The sequence below is a fragment of the Macrosteles quadrilineatus genome, unplaced genomic scaffold, assembly GCF_028750875.1.
Source record: "Macrosteles quadrilineatus isolate MER2022 unplaced genomic scaffold, UCM_ALF_1.0 Scaffold_5__1_contigs__length_97177068, whole genome shotgun sequence".
In the NCBI taxonomy this organism is placed as follows: Eukaryota; Metazoa; Arthropoda; class Insecta; order Hemiptera; family Cicadellidae; genus Macrosteles; species Macrosteles quadrilineatus.
Genome location: NW_026542598.1, coordinates 45407519 through 45428209, shown reverse-complemented (window position 1 = coordinate 45428209; position 20691 = coordinate 45407519). Strand labels below are relative to the sequence as shown.

The following is a 20691-nucleotide window of genomic DNA, read 5'->3' as shown; positions in this document are numbered from 1 at the left end:
AGAGCGTGGGACTTCAGTCCCTATAAGGTCCCAGGTTCAAATCCAGCCAAATCACAAACAGATTTTATTAGTGATAATGCCGCAACCCCTAGGTCTAGCCTGAAGTAATTTGAAAAACAATTCCGGGCTCGTGCCCAGCGTCCTGGGACAAAAAATACATGATCTACCTAAAATAAGAAAGGTTCATCCTGAAAGCACTTAACTTCACAGAAATAATTCCTCTGACAATGAATGACAAAGCCAATATCCATTTACGAAATGTACGGGCCATTGTGAACGTAGCTGCTATTGATCTATCCCTATAGTTTGTACGATACTATAGGATCAAATGGCTTGCATTGTGCTCTGTATAAAGAAAAATAAATACATTGTATGTTTTTGTGTAAGTATATAAAAAATATAATGAAAATTGTTGAGATCAAGAAAATAATCACTTATATAACTCTGTGTACGTGAATAAAAAATATCTACACAAATTAATCACCATAGATAGTTAATCAATGAAAAATCCATTGCTAGGTTAGGCATATTTACAATTGCCAACACAAATGGTTAGCGTCTTGAACCTCAACACAAAAGGAGCGCTTCATTTCTGGTATGCTCTTTGCTTTTAAAGCTTTCGGATAGCTTTCCCAACAAAGCTTTTCTGAGAATCACTAAATAAATCTTACAGCAGTATTAGTTTATTTTGATCTATTTCAATGTTCCGGTCAATGGTTAAAGAGATCAAAGTATGATATTTATTTTCTTCATGCGGCCTATGACTCAGTATGCGGTTGAATATTAGAACAATATTTTATCCACGCCTCTTTGGAAATTCTATTGACTGAAGTAGACTTCCCATCTATATGGACCACCTGTAGCCAATTTTTTATTAAAAAAGAATGTAGTTGTGTGAGCCAGTCACAGAATGCGCTAGTATCTAAAATTCTATTTCATACCTTATTTTTTGTTGCTGACCAGGTTGATGGGTCGTAACAGTTGCCAAAACTCATCATAAGTCATTCCCTAAGTTTGACTTGATTAAAAAGATTGTGTATTCAGCAGAATTTAGTAATTTAGATCAGCACAATCTGTAGGTGGCTACACCAACTACAACGATTTTGATAAAAAAGCTGGCTACAAATTTAACATGGGAATAATTGATAATGTGAACTGTTTGTAGTTGACATTAGTGTTCCGGTAGGATATATTTTAGGGTCTGACTTAGGGGAGGTACAAATGAGGCATTTAGTTCAAAATTCCTCCATGAACAGCGCTGTAGTAGAGAGTACTTTGGCAATGAAGGTTTACTAGTCGCAAAAATAGTTCTGTTCATAAAATAAAATTATAAATGCCTCAAATTCAATTTTACAATTTTTTAATTATAAAATTAAACTATCATAACCTAACCGAACTAACCAAACTTGCTGATAAAGAAATAATATAACAAAAGTTTAGTAATCGGAAAAATAATTCTTTTTATTAAATAAAACTAGAAATTGTTTAATTAAAATTTTATAATGAGTTAATAATAAAATTAAACTGTAATAACCAAACCAAACCAACCAAACTTGCTGATAATAAAAAAATCTTGGACAAAAAGTTAATGCTACTAGCGGGATTCGAACCCGGGACCAATAGTATATCAGCCCGGTACGCTAACCAATAGGCCACCGAGGCCGCTGGCTGTTGAATGTTTTGTTACGGTAATGGCGTTCTCTCAGCTAATAAGAAGCCCTCAGCTGTCATCGTAGCCTCTTCTATACCTCCCCTGAGTAAATACCTATATTTTAACACTTCACGTAATACTGATCATATTAATATTTTATAGTCAGCTGACATGTAAATAAAAGTATAAACAGCATAAAAGTAGAAACATATAACCATGCCATATAAACTAAATGTACCTAACATATCATATCTTTTTCAATGCATACATAGTATGTATAGTCAATGTGTCGATGAGGGTGTGTGAGCGTCAGTAAATATACTAAAATTGATTTTACTTTTTTATGTCATAGTAATTTTTTAGATATGAACTCATGATAAAACCGTTGTGCTTTACCCGGTTGAAAATAGTTTCTTATTACTCCGAGTCATTCTAATTATATCCTCTAATCAAAAAAGGCCAAAACTCCACAGGAGGCAGAGGAGTTTGAATCAAACCGAGCAACGAGTGTCTACCAGCTTTTGATCATGTCATTGTTCAACTTGATCAAAGAAGCAGTGGCGGTCTCTTAGAATATTGACTTTTCCAATTAAACCGTTCTAGAGTGTCTTACCAAAGTAATTGAAAGTTAATTTGTATTAGGAGGAATGAAAACAAATGACATAAATACAATAATCACAAAATACAATTAATAAAACACGATAAAATACAATAAATTGGTGTCGTTTTAGTCATAAATTACCAAAACTCCCATTGATGGATTGTTTCAATACAAAATAACATTATTGTTGGGCCCCCACTATAACAACAGGCGAATAAGAAATCATTTTACTTTTAATACGATCTATACATCTCCATTTAATTAAAGTTTTCCTTTATTCGTCTTTAAAAACTCTACCCATCCCATATTTTTCTCACTCCTTTGTTTAAAAATTGTATAGTCTGCACTAATATACTTTTGAAATAAATATATAAATCACAAAAAACTCTTCTTTATATGTATGTGTTTTTTATAAACGGCGCTAAACCGAACTTTTTCTAAATCCATCCTGCTAGGGGTTACTCGGAAGTAAAAAATATTCAATGTGAAACATGTTTGCCATTAAAGTGACGCAGACATTAGTGAGTTTCCAAAAGCAATTAGGTTGGATGAAGAAGTCAAGTTCTTCAGCGGACAACAAAGTTAGACTGAGTTAACACCGACAGTTCAAACCGTTTCCTCTTTCCGTCAGAACTTTGAAACTTTCCATGAATCTCAACCGACACTATCGAGCAAAACATTGCCTCAAGCTGCGCAGAATGTTGACGAACTCTTTAATTCCTCTTGTACATAAATAGCCATTAGATATTTTATGAGTAAAATATTGGTTAGTAATATATTTACTACTATATTTACTAACCAATTGGTTATATTCTTCATCCTTATGGACCAGCTATACCATTTAGTGATAAGCACATTAAAACCGGGACCTCGGAGGTCGAAGCCACTCTACCTCTAGGCTTGCTCTTCAAAAGGTTTTACACCAACGTTGTCATGTTAAGCTACCTTCTTTCCTGAGGATCAGATTCCAGATCCCAAATCCTTTATGAGTTGCATTTTACTGATCGTGAAATGTCTGCAAACATCCTTCAAATACATACCAATAAAAGTTTCAAGGTTTTCTAAACGATTTCTAAAACATGTTGTTTCTGTTGCAGTTGGTGTCCAGCAACACCAACCAGCGCAACTGGCGCGGTATCCTGATCGCGCTGCTGGTGATCATGATGGTGCTGGCGCTGATAGTCACCTCTGTAGTGCTGCTGACGCCGCCTGATGAGGGTCCCAGAGTGAAGGGGACAAGACTCAAGCTGCAGGACATTCTGTCACACGACCTAACCGCGCTACGCCACAACGGCTCCTGGATATCAGGTAGGTCCTGAAGTCTCCAATACTAGTGTCATTTCCTAATTGACAACAGAAAATACTTTTACATAGTGTTTGTTTGAGGAGTTTGGACCGTTCTCCTAAAAGTGAAAGTGGTCTAAAATTTCTCAACTAGGGATATCAGGTGGGTTCTTTTTCAGTTTTAACGCCAGTTACAGTTTGTCATTAATAAAATTATGTTTAACCCTGCACTGCCAAGACACAAAAACAAGAAAAAATAGAAAAGAAAAACAACAAAACTCAAACTGAAGTTCACTGACTCCTGTGGTGTTCAATAAGCGACTGGCTGATTTTTTTGGTCGACCGTGTGCGCGGATAGACAACAACCCGTATGTTTAAGTGGTTTAAATATCTTCAAATTGTTGTGATTTTGCTGACGGTACAATCGGTCTCGCTAACCATCCTAAAGCCCAAGACTCTATAACCACTAGACTAAAATTATTTTAAAATCTCTAATACAAAATTAGCAATTAAAATACTATATAAAACTAGAAAAACATTGGAAAATAAACCTAACCTAAGGTTTTTGTCTGTATACCACAGTACTTTAAATAAAACCTGGTATATGTCTTTGAGCTTCAATTTCGGTGGTTTTAGATGGCCTATTTATTTTATAATTGTCTAGTTAATTATAAAAAAGACTAGCTGACCCGGCGAACTTCGTATCGCCTAAGTTATAGGTTTCCCCTAAGACAGACCGATGGAAAGAAAGTACCGTTACGTTTAATTTTCAAGATGATCTCGTTCGCATCGCTCAATCACGTCCTGGTTGAAGTTCGTTCGCTACGCTCACTCACCTTTGGGTTGGACCTCGTTCGCTACGCTCATTCACCTTTAGGTTGGAGCTCGTTCGCTGCGCTCACTTGCCTTCAGGTTAGCTCGTTCGCTACGCTAACTTGCCTCCAGGTTGAAGTTCGTTCGCTACGCTCACTCACCTTTGGGTTGGAGCTCGTTCGCTACGCTCACTCACCTTTAGGTTGGAGCTCGTTCGCTGCGCTCACTTGCCTTCAGGTTAGCTCGTTCGCTACGCTAACTCGCCTCCAGGTGCTACGCTCACTCACCTTTTGGTTGCAAATTAGCTGTTGTCATAAATGTAAAAGAAATAATAGTGCTGCACCCTGTTGGTAATCCTTGTAAATTTAATGCTATTGAACATCATAGAACAGAACCAACTTGTTTAATTGAAACAGCTGTTAAGATTCATTAATTCCATTTCTCATAAGGTTAACATGGGAAACTCCAGAGCCACTGGGGCGGAGCCCTTTAAGAATTTCGAAACGGGAAATAGTTTACGTCCGATTCGCATACCTACAGAATTTACACACCAAATTTCATAACGATCGGTGAAGTCGTTCCGGAGGAGTTTGCAGACAAACACTGTGACACGAGAATTTTATATATTAGATTTACAAGTTGCCATCCTGAATATTATGAAATAATTATTGTGGTGGAAGATTTTTATTTCCTTTTATATGTTGATTGAGTGGAAAACCAATAATGACTGAGGTATTACACAATTCTCTCTTAACCTTTAACCATTCTTTAAGTTTTATAATACTCATACTCTAACTCAAACTATTTTTTCAGGAGAAGAGCTGATATTTAGCGATGACTCGGGGGGAATCAGCATCTTCAACGCCGCCAACCTTACTACCAGAGTCCTCATGACCAACCAGACCTTCGTGAGTATTACACAAACTAACTTACTCCGTAGCCTCTCTCATACTCTCTAAATATTACAATTTCTCATAATACCCTATTGTTAAAAAATAAAATAAATTCTATCTAAAAACAATTAATAAACAGTTTAAGAACCATTCGGTTAGAATTAAATCTTTATACTTTGTAAATTAAATGTCATTTGCCACAAATTCATTGCAAGATTACATAACATTTGAAACTTATTTATTCCATACAAGTAATTTGGGGTCAGTTCTTATTATAAGTAACGTCGAATGAGAAACCACATTTCTTGTATTTATGAGGTGTACATAGCTCAACAGTTCCTTGACAGCAAGGGTCTTCTTTCTTCTTGTGGTGTTTCCCTTTGAACTTTGTAGCCTCTTTGTCTGCTGAAGTCGTTTTATCTTTCAACGAAGATTTACTAAGTATACATATTCCTTTCTTTTTCCTTTCGGCTGTTGATTTTCCATTTTTCTCAACAAAGCCGCTGTGGTCTGACCCTAAGCACGCCTTGCAACAGGCTGATCTACAACATATAGCTTCGCAAAGGCACCTGCAGCACGGAGACAATTCGCATATTGTTTTGCATATTCCTTTCTTAAACATGGCTGGTTTTCTGCCATGGCAAGTGCACTCTCTTTTCTCTCCTGCCTTGTGTTTTCTCATCGTACCGTGTTTCGGACACTTCGGGTCTGTCTTGTGAGCGTCACTGAACCTCTGCAATGAACACCCGACATAATGCCCGTGATCAGGACAGTATGGATCGTGCTTCCCTTTTGGGCAAGAGCATATTCCGGGCATTTTAGATCTTTTCTTAGGACTAATTTTGTAAATTCCGTGTTCTCTACAGTAAGGGTCAAGCGCACTCGTGCTTGGACAAGTACACAAGTTCCCATAAGACCCAGGTATTTTTCTACCAGTTTTGTAGTACTCTCCATGATCAGGGCAGAAAGGATCTTTTACATCGCTTGCTGGACATGTACAGTTCTCCCCATAGTCTTCCGGTGCCTTTCGAGACGCTCCTGATCTTTTTCCATGTATGGGACACCAGGGGTCACAAGTGCACACAAGTCCGTCATATCTCTTTGGCCTCTTAGAACCATCGCCGCAGTAATTGCCGTGTTCAGGACAGTATGGATCTAAATTCCCTTCTGGACAAGTACAAGGGTCTCCAGTATGCCCAGGGTGGTGTTTCCGCTTGTACCTCCCATGTTGTGGACAGTACGGATCGCGTTCCTTTGACGAAGGACAGGAGCAGGGCTTATCATTGAAGGAAACACGTTTTGTTCCGTTAGTTTTATGACTTCCGTGTTCAGGACAATAAGGATCCATCACACCTTTAGATGGACAAGTACACGGCCCTTCATCATCTGCAGCTAAAAACGAAGGTCTCTCAGTCTTTGGCTCTTCTTCCCTCCCTTCTCTTTTAGCCGTCTCTCTGGCCTCTTCGTATCCATGCACCGGACACTCGGGGTCAGGATGGCGTTCGTCAGGACACATGCACTCTCCGTGAATAGGACATCTTGGACTTATACAGCGACACTCTCCATGTTTCGGACAAGTAGGTTCGTAGACTCCTTTGCAAAGACATTTTCCGTGCTCTGGACAAGTAACTTCTGGCTTCCTCGTGTTTTTACACCTACATTTCCCGTGTTTGACACACCTCGTGTGATACTTGTTCAAGTCTTTACAAGCGCATCTCCCGTGTTCAGGACATTTAGGATGTCTTCCTCTCGCCGGGCAGATGCACTTGCCGTGCCACGGACATCGCTGGTTTGGCCTCTTCACTCCGGTACACATACATCTACCGTGCCGAGGACAGTCTGGGTCTGACTTGTCGAAGTCTCCACATCCACATCTACCGTGTTTGCTGCACTTAGGGCTTGGTTTGCCATTGCTGCAACAGCATTTTCCATGCTCGGGACAGTTGTGAGCAGGATGTTTTTCTCCGCAAGTGCATTTACCGTGTTTGACACAATCACGGTCGTACTTGTCCAACGCTTTACACAGACACTTGCCATGTTCGGGACAGAACTTGTCCTGTTTGTCCTGTGTACAGATGCACTCCCCGTGATGTGGACATCTCCGGTCAATTTTATTGATGCACATACACTTACCATGCTTCGGACAGTCTAGGTCGGATTTGTCCTCTTCCCTGCAGATACACCGAGGCCTCCGAGCCACTGCTCTCTCACCGTCCCCTCGGTCTCTCTCTCTCCGTGACATGGGTCGTGCCTCCTCCACCATCGTCCTGTCCACCCTCCCTTCTCCTGATATCTCCAATATCATGTCCTTGAACAATGGACCGTCTTCCTCAGACATACTGGTGTATTATGTACTTGCAGACTAATGGGAATATTAAATCAAGCTATTTCATTTGTAAATATCCTTTGAGGCTCTTTGGGTATTTTACGATACCAACCTTGATTATATTCTTTGCAAGATGTTTTACTATTAAAAGCCAAATCTCAATTATTAGTCTTGAGTCTAGACTTTTAAGGAAAGCAAAACTTACTTATCTTTGTTTCCAGTGTTACTCCTGTTAGATCCTTAGTGCGGTTCTATGCAATGTTCTATTTGTAGTTAATATGCATGTAACAAAATTGTTTAGATCAAATTGTTTATTTTTAATTTTTATTATTTTTGTTTATTTTCTTCTTTTTGAATGTATGAAAACCTAACGTCTTAGTTTCTTCATAACCTGTAATTAAAGATTTCTGTAAATTTTTTGCACAACCAAGCCCCTTTTAGGTAGGTAGTTTCTATCAACTATAAAACACAATAAACTAGTATAGTATAATAATTTATTCTAAATAATGATCACAATTAAGTACTATTGTATAATTCAAATTTTGCCATTTTTTTGTTTAGACAATTCTTGTTAATTGATATTTTTTAATGGAAATCTTTTTATCAAACCCCATTTAAACCAATACCTTGTAAACAATATTGCATTTAGCAAATGCACTCTAAATTATATATTATAAACAAAGCTATCTTTATTGAGCAGCAAAAACATCTTTCCTTCATTTCTACAAGATGGTTCATCTCTTTTTAGGGGAGGTTTTGTAGAATATAAATAATTAAAGTAGCATTAAAGATGGATCTACCCATTGTTTATCAGAAAACCTGAAGGTATTTATTTTTTTTTATTTATTGATAAAATTTGCCTTATTGTTGGGTGTCATAAAAACACATACCATTTAGTGAGCAAAAGGTAAAGGTGAGGTAAAGGTTTGATAATCGGTAATTTTTGAAATGTTATTCATGAGGTTTTGAATGTTTGGGCTATAGTTGTATGCCCCACAATTTAATGTTGAACTTATAATGGCAAATCATTTTACTATGTGCATTGTCGGTGCCTTAAAACAATGATTGAAAATGTTGTTTCATTCTTTTTAACAGTACTTAACATAGTTCACACAATTTTATAGAAATCTATTTTACCAAATAAGGTCAAGAATCGAAAATAATTTTAAACTGTTTTCAAATTATTATTTAATGTACAATAATTTATACTGACATTACGTTACACTTCTATCCGTTGTTTTTATTATTTTATTTTGTTTTGTTGAGTGCTATCATATTTTTAACTAAACAGTTAAATACAATCTTCTGATTTAATAAAAATCGTTTTGCATCAGGCTCCGACACCTCTATCACGAATGCCTTCTATATCTATCATGTGTGTTGTTCATCATGCATGCTAAATTATCTCGAATACACTTCCTCAGCCTTGGATCAATGTACAGGTTCAACACTCCATTGCATCTGTTGGTTTTGACAGTCAAAGTCCCTGTTAGGTTTGCTCCTTTCATTTTCTGAGCTGGAGCCTGTGGTTTGATTGGTTTTCTGCTCACCAGTCCTTCAACTACAATGTCAAGTTGAGGAGATTCCGGCATTCGGCCACTTTTAGTTCTTCTTCTCCCAGACCCAGAGCCATCGTCTACATATCTTATCAGCCGTTCGCCCTTTTGTGACTGGCTGATCTCACAGTTACTTCCGTCTCGGCAGAATGCAGATGTTATTTCTTCAGTTACAGTTTCTTTTTCAGGATCAATTCTGGTTATTTTTATACAGCCACAAGGGTATTTCTTGGTCGTTTTTAAACCACTTGGTGATCTCTCAATGACGACGCCATCATGAGATGAAAGCTGATGTTTCGGATCTCGAAAACTTGTGACATCAAGATCCGAACCTTGCTCTGACTTCCCAGACTTTTTGGACTTGGTATCAAATGATCTGCTTTTGCTTTTACTATGCTTTTCGTCATCTTCGTCATAGGATTTTTGCGACTTTTTGGACTTTGTGTCATCTGATCTGCTTTTTCGCTTACTACTTTTTTTGTCTTCTTCATCTTCGTTGTAGGTTTTCCAAGACTTAATTGATTTTGAATCATCTGGTCTGCTTTTGTGCTTATGATCATAGTAATCTTCTTCGTCTGCATACCTTACATTTCCATCGAAAGGATTTCTATTCAACTCAGTTTTCTTATTAACAAAAATCAAAATCCCCTTGGGCCCCAGAGCTCCTAGAGCGTGTAGCTTTTCACTCTCGGTAATTTTCACGCTCTTCATATCACTGCGAACACTTTGATCACTGGGCTCACTTTTCTTGCCAACACTATATTTATCACCCTGATAAGATTGAGTATTTTCTGGGGAAAAGAATACATTATAGGTCGTGTTTGGAAGTTTACCCACGTAAACCATGGTTTCAGGCACAACTTGTTTGTGCTTGTTCTGTTTAGTTCTTTTTGCTATAAAAGGAACTTCTTTGCATACATCCAAACCAGTCTGAGAGTCTTTTATGATTAGTGGCTCACTAAAACTTAAAATAGTTCCAATTACGTTACTGTCCTTGAGTGTATTCTTTTTTAGTGAAAGTTTCTTATAACTTTTTGTTTTTGTTTTGCGTTTTTTTGTTCCGCTTTGGCTCTTTTTTCTCTCTAAGTTTAAGGGCGTTCGATGTACAATATGGCTAGGATATGCTAGAACCGCCGTAGAAACATTGTTATCGTCATTACCTCTAAATGGATGACCTGTATTTAACATAAGTTCTTCAGGAATTTCAAAATTTAATTTTTCGTCTCTATCAAATGATTCTCTCAGATTTTTTTCTGTTTTTTGTGTACTTCTATCTCTCTTAGTTTTTGAAAATTCACTTTGTTGTAGGTTGCTTGTATGAAATTTATCCAAATCATCTTTATCCCCCTTTACAGTTACTTCTTCAAATGCTACTGTATTTTCAGAGGGATCAGTCTTTCCATGGTGTTTGATCTCATGTTGAAATGTGTGGCTAGTTTCTTCCTCCGGCATCCTAGTTGGAAAAGAAACTACACCAGAATAGTCATTAGATGCTTTTATGGCTTCCATAATGATTCTGTGTGTTGCAGGGTCAATGAATATGGGTTTATTTTTAGCATTGTATTCAGTTGGGACTTCCCTGTCATGTATTGGGTTAAAAGTGTACCTTTGAGATGAGGTCGGTCGATTACTAGTATTCTGATTAGGACCATTTTTTGCATTTTCATCATCGATGAGGTTAAACGCTAAGGGCTCGTTTGCGTATGGAGAATCTACTGCATTAGTACCGGTATTAGTAGTATTACTCTGGTGCATTGGGACTGTAATTTCATTGGAGGAAGGTAGCAATAGCTGATTACCATTCTCAATAGAATATCCACTATTAAAGTCATGTAATCTTATTTCACGTTCAGACATCACATTTTCTTTATGGAAGACTCCATCAACAGGTTTGGGTGGAAGAACATCTGTAAATTGCTTGCTTAGTTCTTCTTCTGGTACAACCACAATCTCTTGTATTATATATTTCTTTGAAGGTCTTGAAGAGCTCCCTTGAATGCTGTTTTTTGGTGTATGAAGTTTCACCGAAGGCTTTCTCCAAGAGCTAACTGGCGATGGTTTTGGAATGGATGATCTTAGTAAAGAGAGTCTGGATTTTTTAATGGCTATTTTACTTCCTATAACTTCTGGTTTCTTCTTAGATGATTGTTTGCTGACACTTTTATTCAGTGGATTTATTCTAGCGCTTGATTTAGATGCCACTTTTGATATAGTGTCCATTTCGATTTGATTATCTCTGCCTCGAACGCCAGGTTTTTGTAATAGAGCTGACAGCGTCTCCATGTCCAATGTAGTTGCATTAACTAATGGTTTTGTAAAATTGCTGCCATGAGATCTAGAGATCGCAGCACTGGCTTCAACATCATCTCCGTTAGTTTGAGAATGAGATTTTTTTCCTGTTTGCGATTCCCCCTGATATGTTTGAATATTTTCTGGAACAGATATGACTATCGTTCTCTCACCAACTCTTGAGTTGCCAAGTAACTCCTCCGTTTTTGTACCTCCATTGCTTTCATTTATCAAAGTTCCTTGAACATTATGTGGATCTATATGCATTGGCGATTCCCTATTTTCACCCTCAAAAGAAGCACCATTGATCTTTGAACCTTTCGTAAATAAACTACGCCCTCCGTTACCCACACGAAATGCATTAGTGTCTTTTTGCATTTTTAAATAACTTTGTTCACTGGATGATATTTCTGGTGTAGTCCCACAGACCGCATCATATAAAGCGAACTCTACTTGTTTTACTGGCGCAACCGAATTACCAACTATCCGAATATTGCCTTTCGCTCCCGCAGGTATTGCAATGCAAACATCATGGTCTCTATACTTATTAGTGCCTTTTGTGACGCGTCTTTGGCTAGGTTTAGGCTTTGTCTCCTCCTCACTCTCCGTGGAAGTGGAACTGTTAGGGTCATAAGTCGTAGTACTCTTATCCGGTACAAAGCTTCCACATGTTTTGTCATTCAATTTCTTTGGTGTGTCGACACCAGCTGTGTACGTTTGTAATTCGATATTTGCTTGTTCGAAAGAAGATTGCTCAAAAGGTTTGTCGCTCACCTTAACAGATAATGTGTTTTCACTTATCTGACCATTATGAATTTGCTCAGGTGATTTGTTGGATTTCTTATTCATTTTTTAAACTTCTTCTTCATTTCATTGTAGTGTTTGATTAACTTCTTTGCCTAATAAGATTGATTTTTCTACATCCTCTAAAACAATATTTTCCTAATTGCATGTCAATAAAATGGGTTCCTTTTTCATAATTTACATTTATTTGGCCTTAGAGTCTTGAAAATTGGTATTTATAATCCTTGAAATGTTTCTTCTTTAGTTTCTTTTTCAGAGTGTTCTCTGTAAATAAAGAAATTCATATATCTCACTATCCACTTTAAGTACTCGTTAAACTAACACCACTCAATTGCTAATCATATTTTTTTAGGTAAAATATTTCTATAAAAATACATACATGAATTTGTTTTACAGCAACACAGTTTTAATATAACAAATATTTACTAAAAATAATTTGTAAACAAACATGAGGCTTGTGATCCAGGCGCTTTCGATATCCAGTAAAGATTACTATTTTACTTTTAGATACTGATGTTCTATCAATATTGGTTGTTAAAGATTACCTAATATTCTCAACAGCTCAATTATTGATTTAATCATTGAAAGTATTTAACTTATTTTACATTTTAAAGACTAAGCCTATTTAAAAAAAAAATATTATTTTTAAGTAGGTATTTTCGTTTTGATTATAGTCGTTAATTAAAGATTCAGTTAACATAATTGTCAAATTAAAATATATGTATCCTCAAAATAGATGTTTTTCAACATTTAGACAAATTGGAGAAAAATGTTGGTGGACGTACAACAACGTTACAGAGAGGTTGAATGTAAAACAACAGAAAACACAGCGGTATTATTAATGAGGCTTCCGGATTGTCTACTTTACCTGTGTTCTGTCCATTTCAGAGAAATATTTAACAAGCAAACTGGAAATGAGATGAGAAATCTCTTTGATCTCTCGCGATTCATTCCCGTGATACGTAATGTGCAATCGGTGTATTACGGATTGAAAATATAAGGAAAAGCGTATTAAACGGTTCCAGTAAACATTGCGTTGTCCTATAGGTGATATTAAATAATATAATTATTCTTTCCCTTTTACAATGAGCACAATTACAATGAGGATACAGATAATCATCACATAGGCTTCTTTTGTTCTAAATTGATGGTATATTATCACTACATTTTCATATTATTGTATTCTTTAATTTTTTAACTTGTAAATTTAGTTTCTTATCAACAGCTTATTTATAGGAAGTTAATGCAATGGAAACTTCTGTTTGTCCCCTAGTATCATAGCCATAAACATACAGTACTAAAAACTTTCCCTTAAATAAGAGCTTGACATTATCCTGCACTCAAATGTTAAAGGACGTGGCAAACGGATGTCAAAAATAGCATCAAATTTTACTACAGTATGAGAATTTTAGTAGGGCTATATCCAAACTGTACTTTTAAGTCGTTTACCCATTTAACAATACTACTTTGACTTGTTTAGTACCTACTTAGCAATTAGCACGAATTATTATAACAGATCCCGTTATGCAAGTGCATATTTTCCATGGAATGTGCAGTAAAAAAAACTGTTAAATGAATAGACATCAATCAAGGACCAAGCTTATCATAAGGAGCGATCCATCAAAACGCTCCCTGTTGAAATGATCTTGGAAATGAGCTGAGGAATGTATACCACAAGCATATACAAAACCTTTTTTATTTTTATTTTTTATTTCAATTCTTATGGTTTGAGACTTTTTGAAGTAGCTAGAGTAGATATTTAGGATATTTTACAAACCACAGGCTAAATTGTGTTATGCAAATGCAATTGTATTCCTTTAAGAAATTAAAAATAAAGAGAATCTTATAATAAAATAAAGAGAATGTTCAAAAATCAGCAGTCAAGCTTCACTATCTTAATTTCACTTGAAGTTAATAGTTTGATTTAGCTTATGATTCTTTTTGGGCTAATGTGATCTTATTCAACTTGAATTAAATTAAAGATATTCTTCTAACTAAAACTAACTAAAAGCTTTCAGACTATTAGATCAAATATATATTTATAAAATGCATACCTAATACTGTTAAGTATTATTTAATTTTTTTTATTTAACTTAGTGGCCCCTCTCAATAGACTAATGTTAAAATTCAGAAAGATATTTCTAAGAATGATCAGCAAAATTTTGTTTGTTTAAGAAATAGAATCTACTATTTTGGAGGTTTGAATATAAGTATAGATACAACTAAGAAGTTGTTTACGTGTTAACAAAACATTCATAAAAACCAATAACCATCATTTTTACCCAAGAAGAACACTGTAAAGTGGTATTTATAATTTTCTTAGTATCATAACTTGACCTTGTCGATAAGTTCTCAAACTTGGCAAGGCCAGGCCATTATAATGATATGAATCATTTGAGTTTGAGTTTGAAAGCATATTTATTACTAAAACCCCTTTGCTATTAATTCTACTGTAGAAATGTTATTGCTTTGTTCCAATTGTAGCCAGTTTTAGCAGAGAAAAATAAGTTCATGAAGTTTAAGTGGGGCACCAATAAAGTATACAAATATAAAATGTTATTTTCTTTCTTAAACTGTTAAACATAAATTCATTCAAACATCAACTGATCAAGAAGGTCTTACTGTAAACAATATCATCTTTCTTTCCATCTGGAAAAAAACTTTACACAAATTAAAATATTATAACAACTCAAACAAAAAATAGTGACACACTCAATCAGAGCTTCATCAAACACCATAACAGTGTTTCCATTGAAGAAAAAAATCCTTTAATATAAATGGGATATCTACAATATTTACTTCAGTAAATGCTTAATGCAAACTTTGTTCAATTATTAGCAATACATTCTTCTATGAATAAAGATTTCAAAACACTGCCGTTTAAATTATTTTACTTTGCATTTTAAATGATCCTGAACATGCAGACACAAAGTAATTTCACAGACTGTTAGCCCAAGCTGTGAAGTTTCTAAACGTTACTCTGATGGAATCAAGTATTTGAATGATTTTATCATGAACGTCACCGTAGGTGTCTCTGATATCGTCTATAAAATCACTCCATTCGTCTTCCTCGTATAGGACACTTATTCTATCAGCGAGTTTAGAATAGTCCACTTCCTTTGTGGAATCTTCATTGATATCAGTATTAGCGTTAGGAGGAGGATTTTCGTCATCAGAATTGTCAGATGGTCCATTTATTATTTCATAATCCTCCTCAGTAGTCTCTTCCATGTTACAAATCTCCCATTCTTCTATGTCAGAGTCAAGAGATGAGCTTTTATCGTCCATTTCTAGGTAGAATTGTGTTTTTTTCTTCAAATTATTGAACTGCAGATTTTGATTTGAGTTTCCAAAGAAACGTGTTTGGTGTTAACTATGATTTTGAAATCCCACATACATGAAAGTTATTTCTTATCTTATCTACCAGGATTTTCTACAATCAAATTTTTAAGCGTACAATTTGTTTATAAAATCTCTTATGACCAATGTGTACCTATTTTTTTTTCAAAAGTTTATTTTATAAGGTCATCTTTTTTGTGATGTTTAGTTAAATTTTTATTATATTTATCATTTTATGGCTTTCAAAGAATTAAGATCTTAGAGAGTATGAGGTTTTTAAAGCCTCATTTTGAAATCTCACAATGCTGTACTTTACAAGATTACGTAAGCTATGTAGGATATCAACAAATATCAACCGTTATAAATTTGTTATCTTCAACACTTAAAAATGCAAAGAGTTGATAACATAATATTTTATTTATTGACAACATGCTTTTAAAATGAAAAGGTTGACACAGAGTCATCACAATGTTTCAATTTAACCACATTCAAACATTAACACCAATTTAGTAGAATTTATCTCCAATATAGTAAGGAGTTATCTTGACTGGGCCGTCATAGTTAAAGTCAACGTTGTTTTCTTTGCTAATGTTGAAGCAAGAGTTGAACCAAGGCTCCTTCATCTTGTGGTCTGTTATCTGCAGGTGGTACCGCCTTCTAGAGGTCAAAGTTGTCGCTGACTTCGGCATTGTCACCATACGATACTTGGTAGGATCATGGCCATCTTTTGGTCTTTCATTGCCTCTATTTTTATCATAGTCTTCCTCATCCTGTCTCCCTTGCCGAGTTTTACCTCGATCTTTGTTTTCACCTTTTTGATTTCTGTCTTCTTCATGAGATTTGTCTCTTGCTCCCCTTGCTCCTCTTGCATCTTTATAGTTTTTCTTATCACGATCCTCGCTATCAGATCTATGTCCATGTTTATTTTTTCCATCTTTATCTCCTTCATCATAGCTTGTTGTTGATCTTGTACCTCTACTATCATGTTTTTTCTTTGCATATTCTTTATCTCCTGCCCTCACACCTCGTTTGGAGATTTTACCATCAGACCAATCATGATAGCTATCCCTGGATTTTGTCTTTGTCCCATGTTTTCTCCCATCATCGCCATATTCTGTTCTTGTTCCCCGTTTACTTTTTCCATCATCATGTTCCTGATCTCTGATTCTCCTCCATTTACTATCATTGCTTTCATACGAATCGTCATCTTTAGTACCAGGCATTCTTCCTCCTTGGGATTTCTTTCCTCCATATTTTTGTGATTCATAATCATTTGATTGACCACTTTTTATAGACTTATCTATATTTTTTAGTGGTGGTTTATCGTAGATATATTCTCTCCTGATATCATCATATGAGGATCCATCACTTAGCCTCCTGCCATCTTTTGCATCATAATCTCTGTACTTCCCTTTCCTCCCATCTCCCTTTCTAAAATCTCCATCCTCAAGGCCATCGTCCCATTCATCCAACATAATTAAAACTTTAACTCTTGATGATGGGTGAGCTTTCATTTCTTCTAAGTCCTTTGCAAATGGAGTATTATGATCCGTGGGCGTGAAAGCAACTGCCATAGCAGTAACAGCTTCATTGGCATTTGCTATTGAACCCATTAAAGTTTTGTTAATAGGCGTTTTGCCACCCATTATAGAAGCTTTTGTATAAAGAGAACCAGTAGTTCCTACATTTTGTTTCTTTATTAGGTTATCAATTGTGCATCTTCCTTTTTCCTCATCCCTTACGTCATATCCTTTACACTCGTAATTCTTACATCCTTTGATTCCATAGTAACTTTCTCTTTTTTCAGTTTGTCCTACAATTTTTGTTTTAGGGTACAAACAAGTTTTCCCCTCAGTACCACTATCTGGTCGTTGTTCTTTCTCCATTACTTTCTGCGACTTTTTACTTCCGAGTTCAACCATGTAGTGTCTATCACTATCTGGTACTCCAGTATTGAACAAACCCGGATTCCTATTGGCATTTCCATTACTAGACATCAATACTAGTTCTTCCATTTGGTCTCCATAAATTCTTGATTTCCTTTGGGAAGTCAAGTCATCGACGGCTCTCTCCTGGTGTAGAGAAGTCCTTAAATTTTGATTGTTTTTCCGAAAGTATGACTCAAAGGGGTCTGTTTTCTCCCCAGGCAAGGTCACCTCGCCTGTGCTCGCAGTGTTGACGATTGTTGCTCGTCTTTGCCTCAGTGGGAACTCTAGATTCTGATGTTCCTCAGCACCCGGCAGTTGCACGAGCATGATCGGCGGCTCATCTCTCCGGACACTATGGCGCAGGATATTATCCAACCTTTCTGGATCACGTTCTTCTTGAGTTAAATATCTCTCATTTTCGTTACTCATCTCAATGTTATATCAAATTGAATAATGATTTTTTGAAAGAAAAATATTGAATATTAAAAGAAACGGAAAACCATTATGATATCTTCTGACATATTTCATTCAAACGATGCAACTGACACCTACAAAAATGCTAACTTTAGATTTCCAGTTTTCTTCCAATAGTAAGTTATATAATTTAACCTATCCCTTTTGATTGCATGAGAGTAACTAAAGGGTGGTAGGACTTATAGTAAATATAAAACAAGTATTTATAAATATATCAATGTCTGGCTATTCACTGACAAACCATATCACTATAATTTTTAAGATTGAACTACTTAATTCCAAAACCTTAGGTACCTTCAACAGATAAAAGTTTAACATACTCTGCAATGAGATAAAGCGGTAAAAGAGAAAACAACAAATTTATTGATTTCAATTTATTATTCATTCCCTGGTTACCAATGTTCGTGTTATCTGTCGATGTTGCAGCCTCTATGGTAAAATAATAGTTTGGTTAAGAAAAAAGTGTAATCAAAAAGTTTGCTTACCTAAGGGAGTAGTAGGGTATGTTTTTATATGTTGCCAATGTTACAATTAATTATTTCACATTCTTTTGTACCGTAACGTATCTGTATTAGATTTTTCCTGAAATAATACAATTTGTTTTTAAAAAATTTAAAAATACAGTTAATACGTCAATAAAACTTTATAGTTTCTAACATCACGTAAAACTTAGTAGTTTCTAACATCGCGTAAAACTTTGTAGTTTCTAAATTGAAGATTGAAATCAAAAACTTTCTATGAATGCGATTTTTTAGATCTAATTTTTGTGTCCTTAAAGAGATAGCAATTTTAAATTTTAAAATTATGAAACCCATCGTTTTGCAACATATAGGCCTACTAGCTACAATTATAAATAAGTGAAATAGCTAGTCACCTCATTATCATTGAACACAGAAAATTGAAAGTAGATTATCAATGGTAAAAACTTACCAATCATATTTTAACTTCATTTCATTAATCTGTGTGCACTATTTTTAAATTTTGTAAACAAAAAAATTAAATGATCACATTATGTACGGAAAAACATTTCTGTGAAGCGATTCAGAGAATACAAATCTCTAGTCAATTTTATATCTACAACTAAGTTTGTTCCATTTAGAAATTGACTTCTTATTATAAAAGCCACTTTGGGGGTTAGTAACCAATGTACTGGGTAGAGTTAGAGCACTTTCCTGACAAACTACTACCAAGAAAACTTCAATTTACCAATCATAGTAATGCAATCTTGTACCATTAAATACTTGAGAATGCAGTATATTGTATACTTACAGGGTTTACTCCAAATTTATCACAAAACATGACAGTGTAGAGTTTGATGTTGTTGTGTTTACTTTGAATTTGAAATGAACTAAGTTGTTTGCATACCATATGATAATTGCCTTTATTATGTTAAAACCCCTTAATGGATACATCTGTATGTTTTTTTAACATGTGTTTGCATAACAATTTTAGTTTTAAGTGTTTATGCTACCTTCTTATATGTAAACAAATATATATAATATAATTTGAGATTAGTTCTTATCTAATAGTCAATGCTTATCGACCTTAAAGTCTTTCATGAATAGTTTTTAGGCCATAACAAGTTTTTTTTTTCCATTTGAGTCAATAGTTTTTGTATTTTATAAGAAATCCCATTGACTTTGTTCATACAAGTAGGTAGTCTTTTCCTATTGTTGAATTCAAATTCTCTTCGATATTTGTTTCATATTCGTTACGTTTGAGTGAGCTGAGACTATATGTTTCTTTATCATAGCAATTTTAAGATTTGACCTTACTATTTTTTTCTTGTCTGGTTCTTTTTTCAGTGATGAAGAGAGTGAGAGCTTGAAACACATTTGTTTTAGTGCGTCTATCCGCTAGAAATGCAAGAGGACAAGCACAAGCAATTGCTAACAAATATATTGTTGAATTTAGTTTAACAAGTTTTTAAACTGGTGTTGTAGCAGTAAATAAACTTTAAAAAGTGGCATCTGCAAAAACCTCGATATATTAGATTAATTCAGTGGTTTGTTGCTATATTTAATCTTTTCAATTACTTTTTTTCAGAGACGTTTAAACCCAGTAAAATTCAGCATGTCCCCAGACCACAGGTACCTCTTGCTCATCCACAATGCTCAAAAGGTAAGTAAATTTTAAAATTACTCTAATGAACCTGTAAACCATTAACTTTCACTTTTTACTTACACTTATTACTTTCAATTTTTCTTTTTCTTCTTCATTAGTTCCCTCTTTCTCATTCCTCAGTATTAATCTCTACCCTTTTATACAATCTCTAATGTTCCGTCTTTATCTTTATCCCTTCCCCCACCAAGAGTAATTTTACCCTTTTATCTTTATTTTTTTTATTCATCAACTAATATATTAATACGAGAATTTTATATATTAGATGTGGAACCTGATACACACCATAGACAAAAAGAATTAAATATAGACCGTCAGCCGTGCTGCGGTTACCATGGTTACCATAGGTTCCGGCGCACACCACTGTAGTTTACATAGCACGTACGCCATAACTACATGGCGCTCCAAGCGGTGTGTGACAGAACCTATGGTAACCGCAGCACAGGTGACGGTCTATATTTAATTCTTTTTGTCTATGTACATACTGATATTATTGTGCATAAAAATGTACTTTAACTAATTATATATTGTAATTTTCTAGCTGTTCCGGTATTCATTTCTCGCCCAGTACTCCATTTATGATATTGCAGCAATGTAAGTAAAAAATGTGGG

The 20691-nt window shown here is 35.2% G+C and overlaps 2 protein-coding genes across 5 annotated transcripts in view; one reads left to right on the top strand and one right to left on the bottom strand.

Moving 5' to 3' along the window:
- LOC128994606 (inactive dipeptidyl peptidase 10-like) overlaps positions 1 to 20691 on the top strand; it is a 221978-nt gene that overhangs the window by 172035 nt on the left and 29252 nt on the right. For all 3 annotated transcript variants that reach the window (XM_054419269.1, XM_054419268.1, XM_054419270.1), the window contains 4 exons: positions 3350 to 3560; positions 5163 to 5257; positions 20005 to 20079; positions 20621 to 20673. In XM_054419269.1, coding sequence (XP_054275244.1) covers positions 3350 to 3560; positions 5163 to 5257; positions 20005 to 20079; positions 20621 to 20673 — 434 coding nt within the window. The remainder of the gene's footprint in view (positions 1 to 3349; positions 3561 to 5162; positions 5258 to 20004; positions 20080 to 20620; positions 20674 to 20691) is intronic.
- On the bottom strand, positions 5403 to 18502 carry LOC128994605 (integrin beta-like protein 1). 2 transcript variants are annotated; one of them, XM_054419266.1, is made up of 2 exons: positions 18444 to 18502; positions 5403 to 7959 (listed from the first exon to the last, which is right to left on the bottom strand). In XM_054419266.1, exon 2 carries the CDS (start codon positions 7578 to 7580, stop codon positions 5505 to 5507), a length of 2076 nt encoding a protein of 691 aa, XP_054275241.1. In that variant the 5' UTR covers positions 7581 to 7959; positions 18444 to 18502; the 3' UTR covers positions 5403 to 5504. The 2 variants fall into 2 exon arrangements, with proteins under 2 accessions (XP_054275241.1, XP_054275240.1); XM_054419265.1 differs by lacking the exon at positions 5403 to 7959 and adding an exon at positions 8804 to 12481 and having other exon boundaries at positions 18444 to 18500.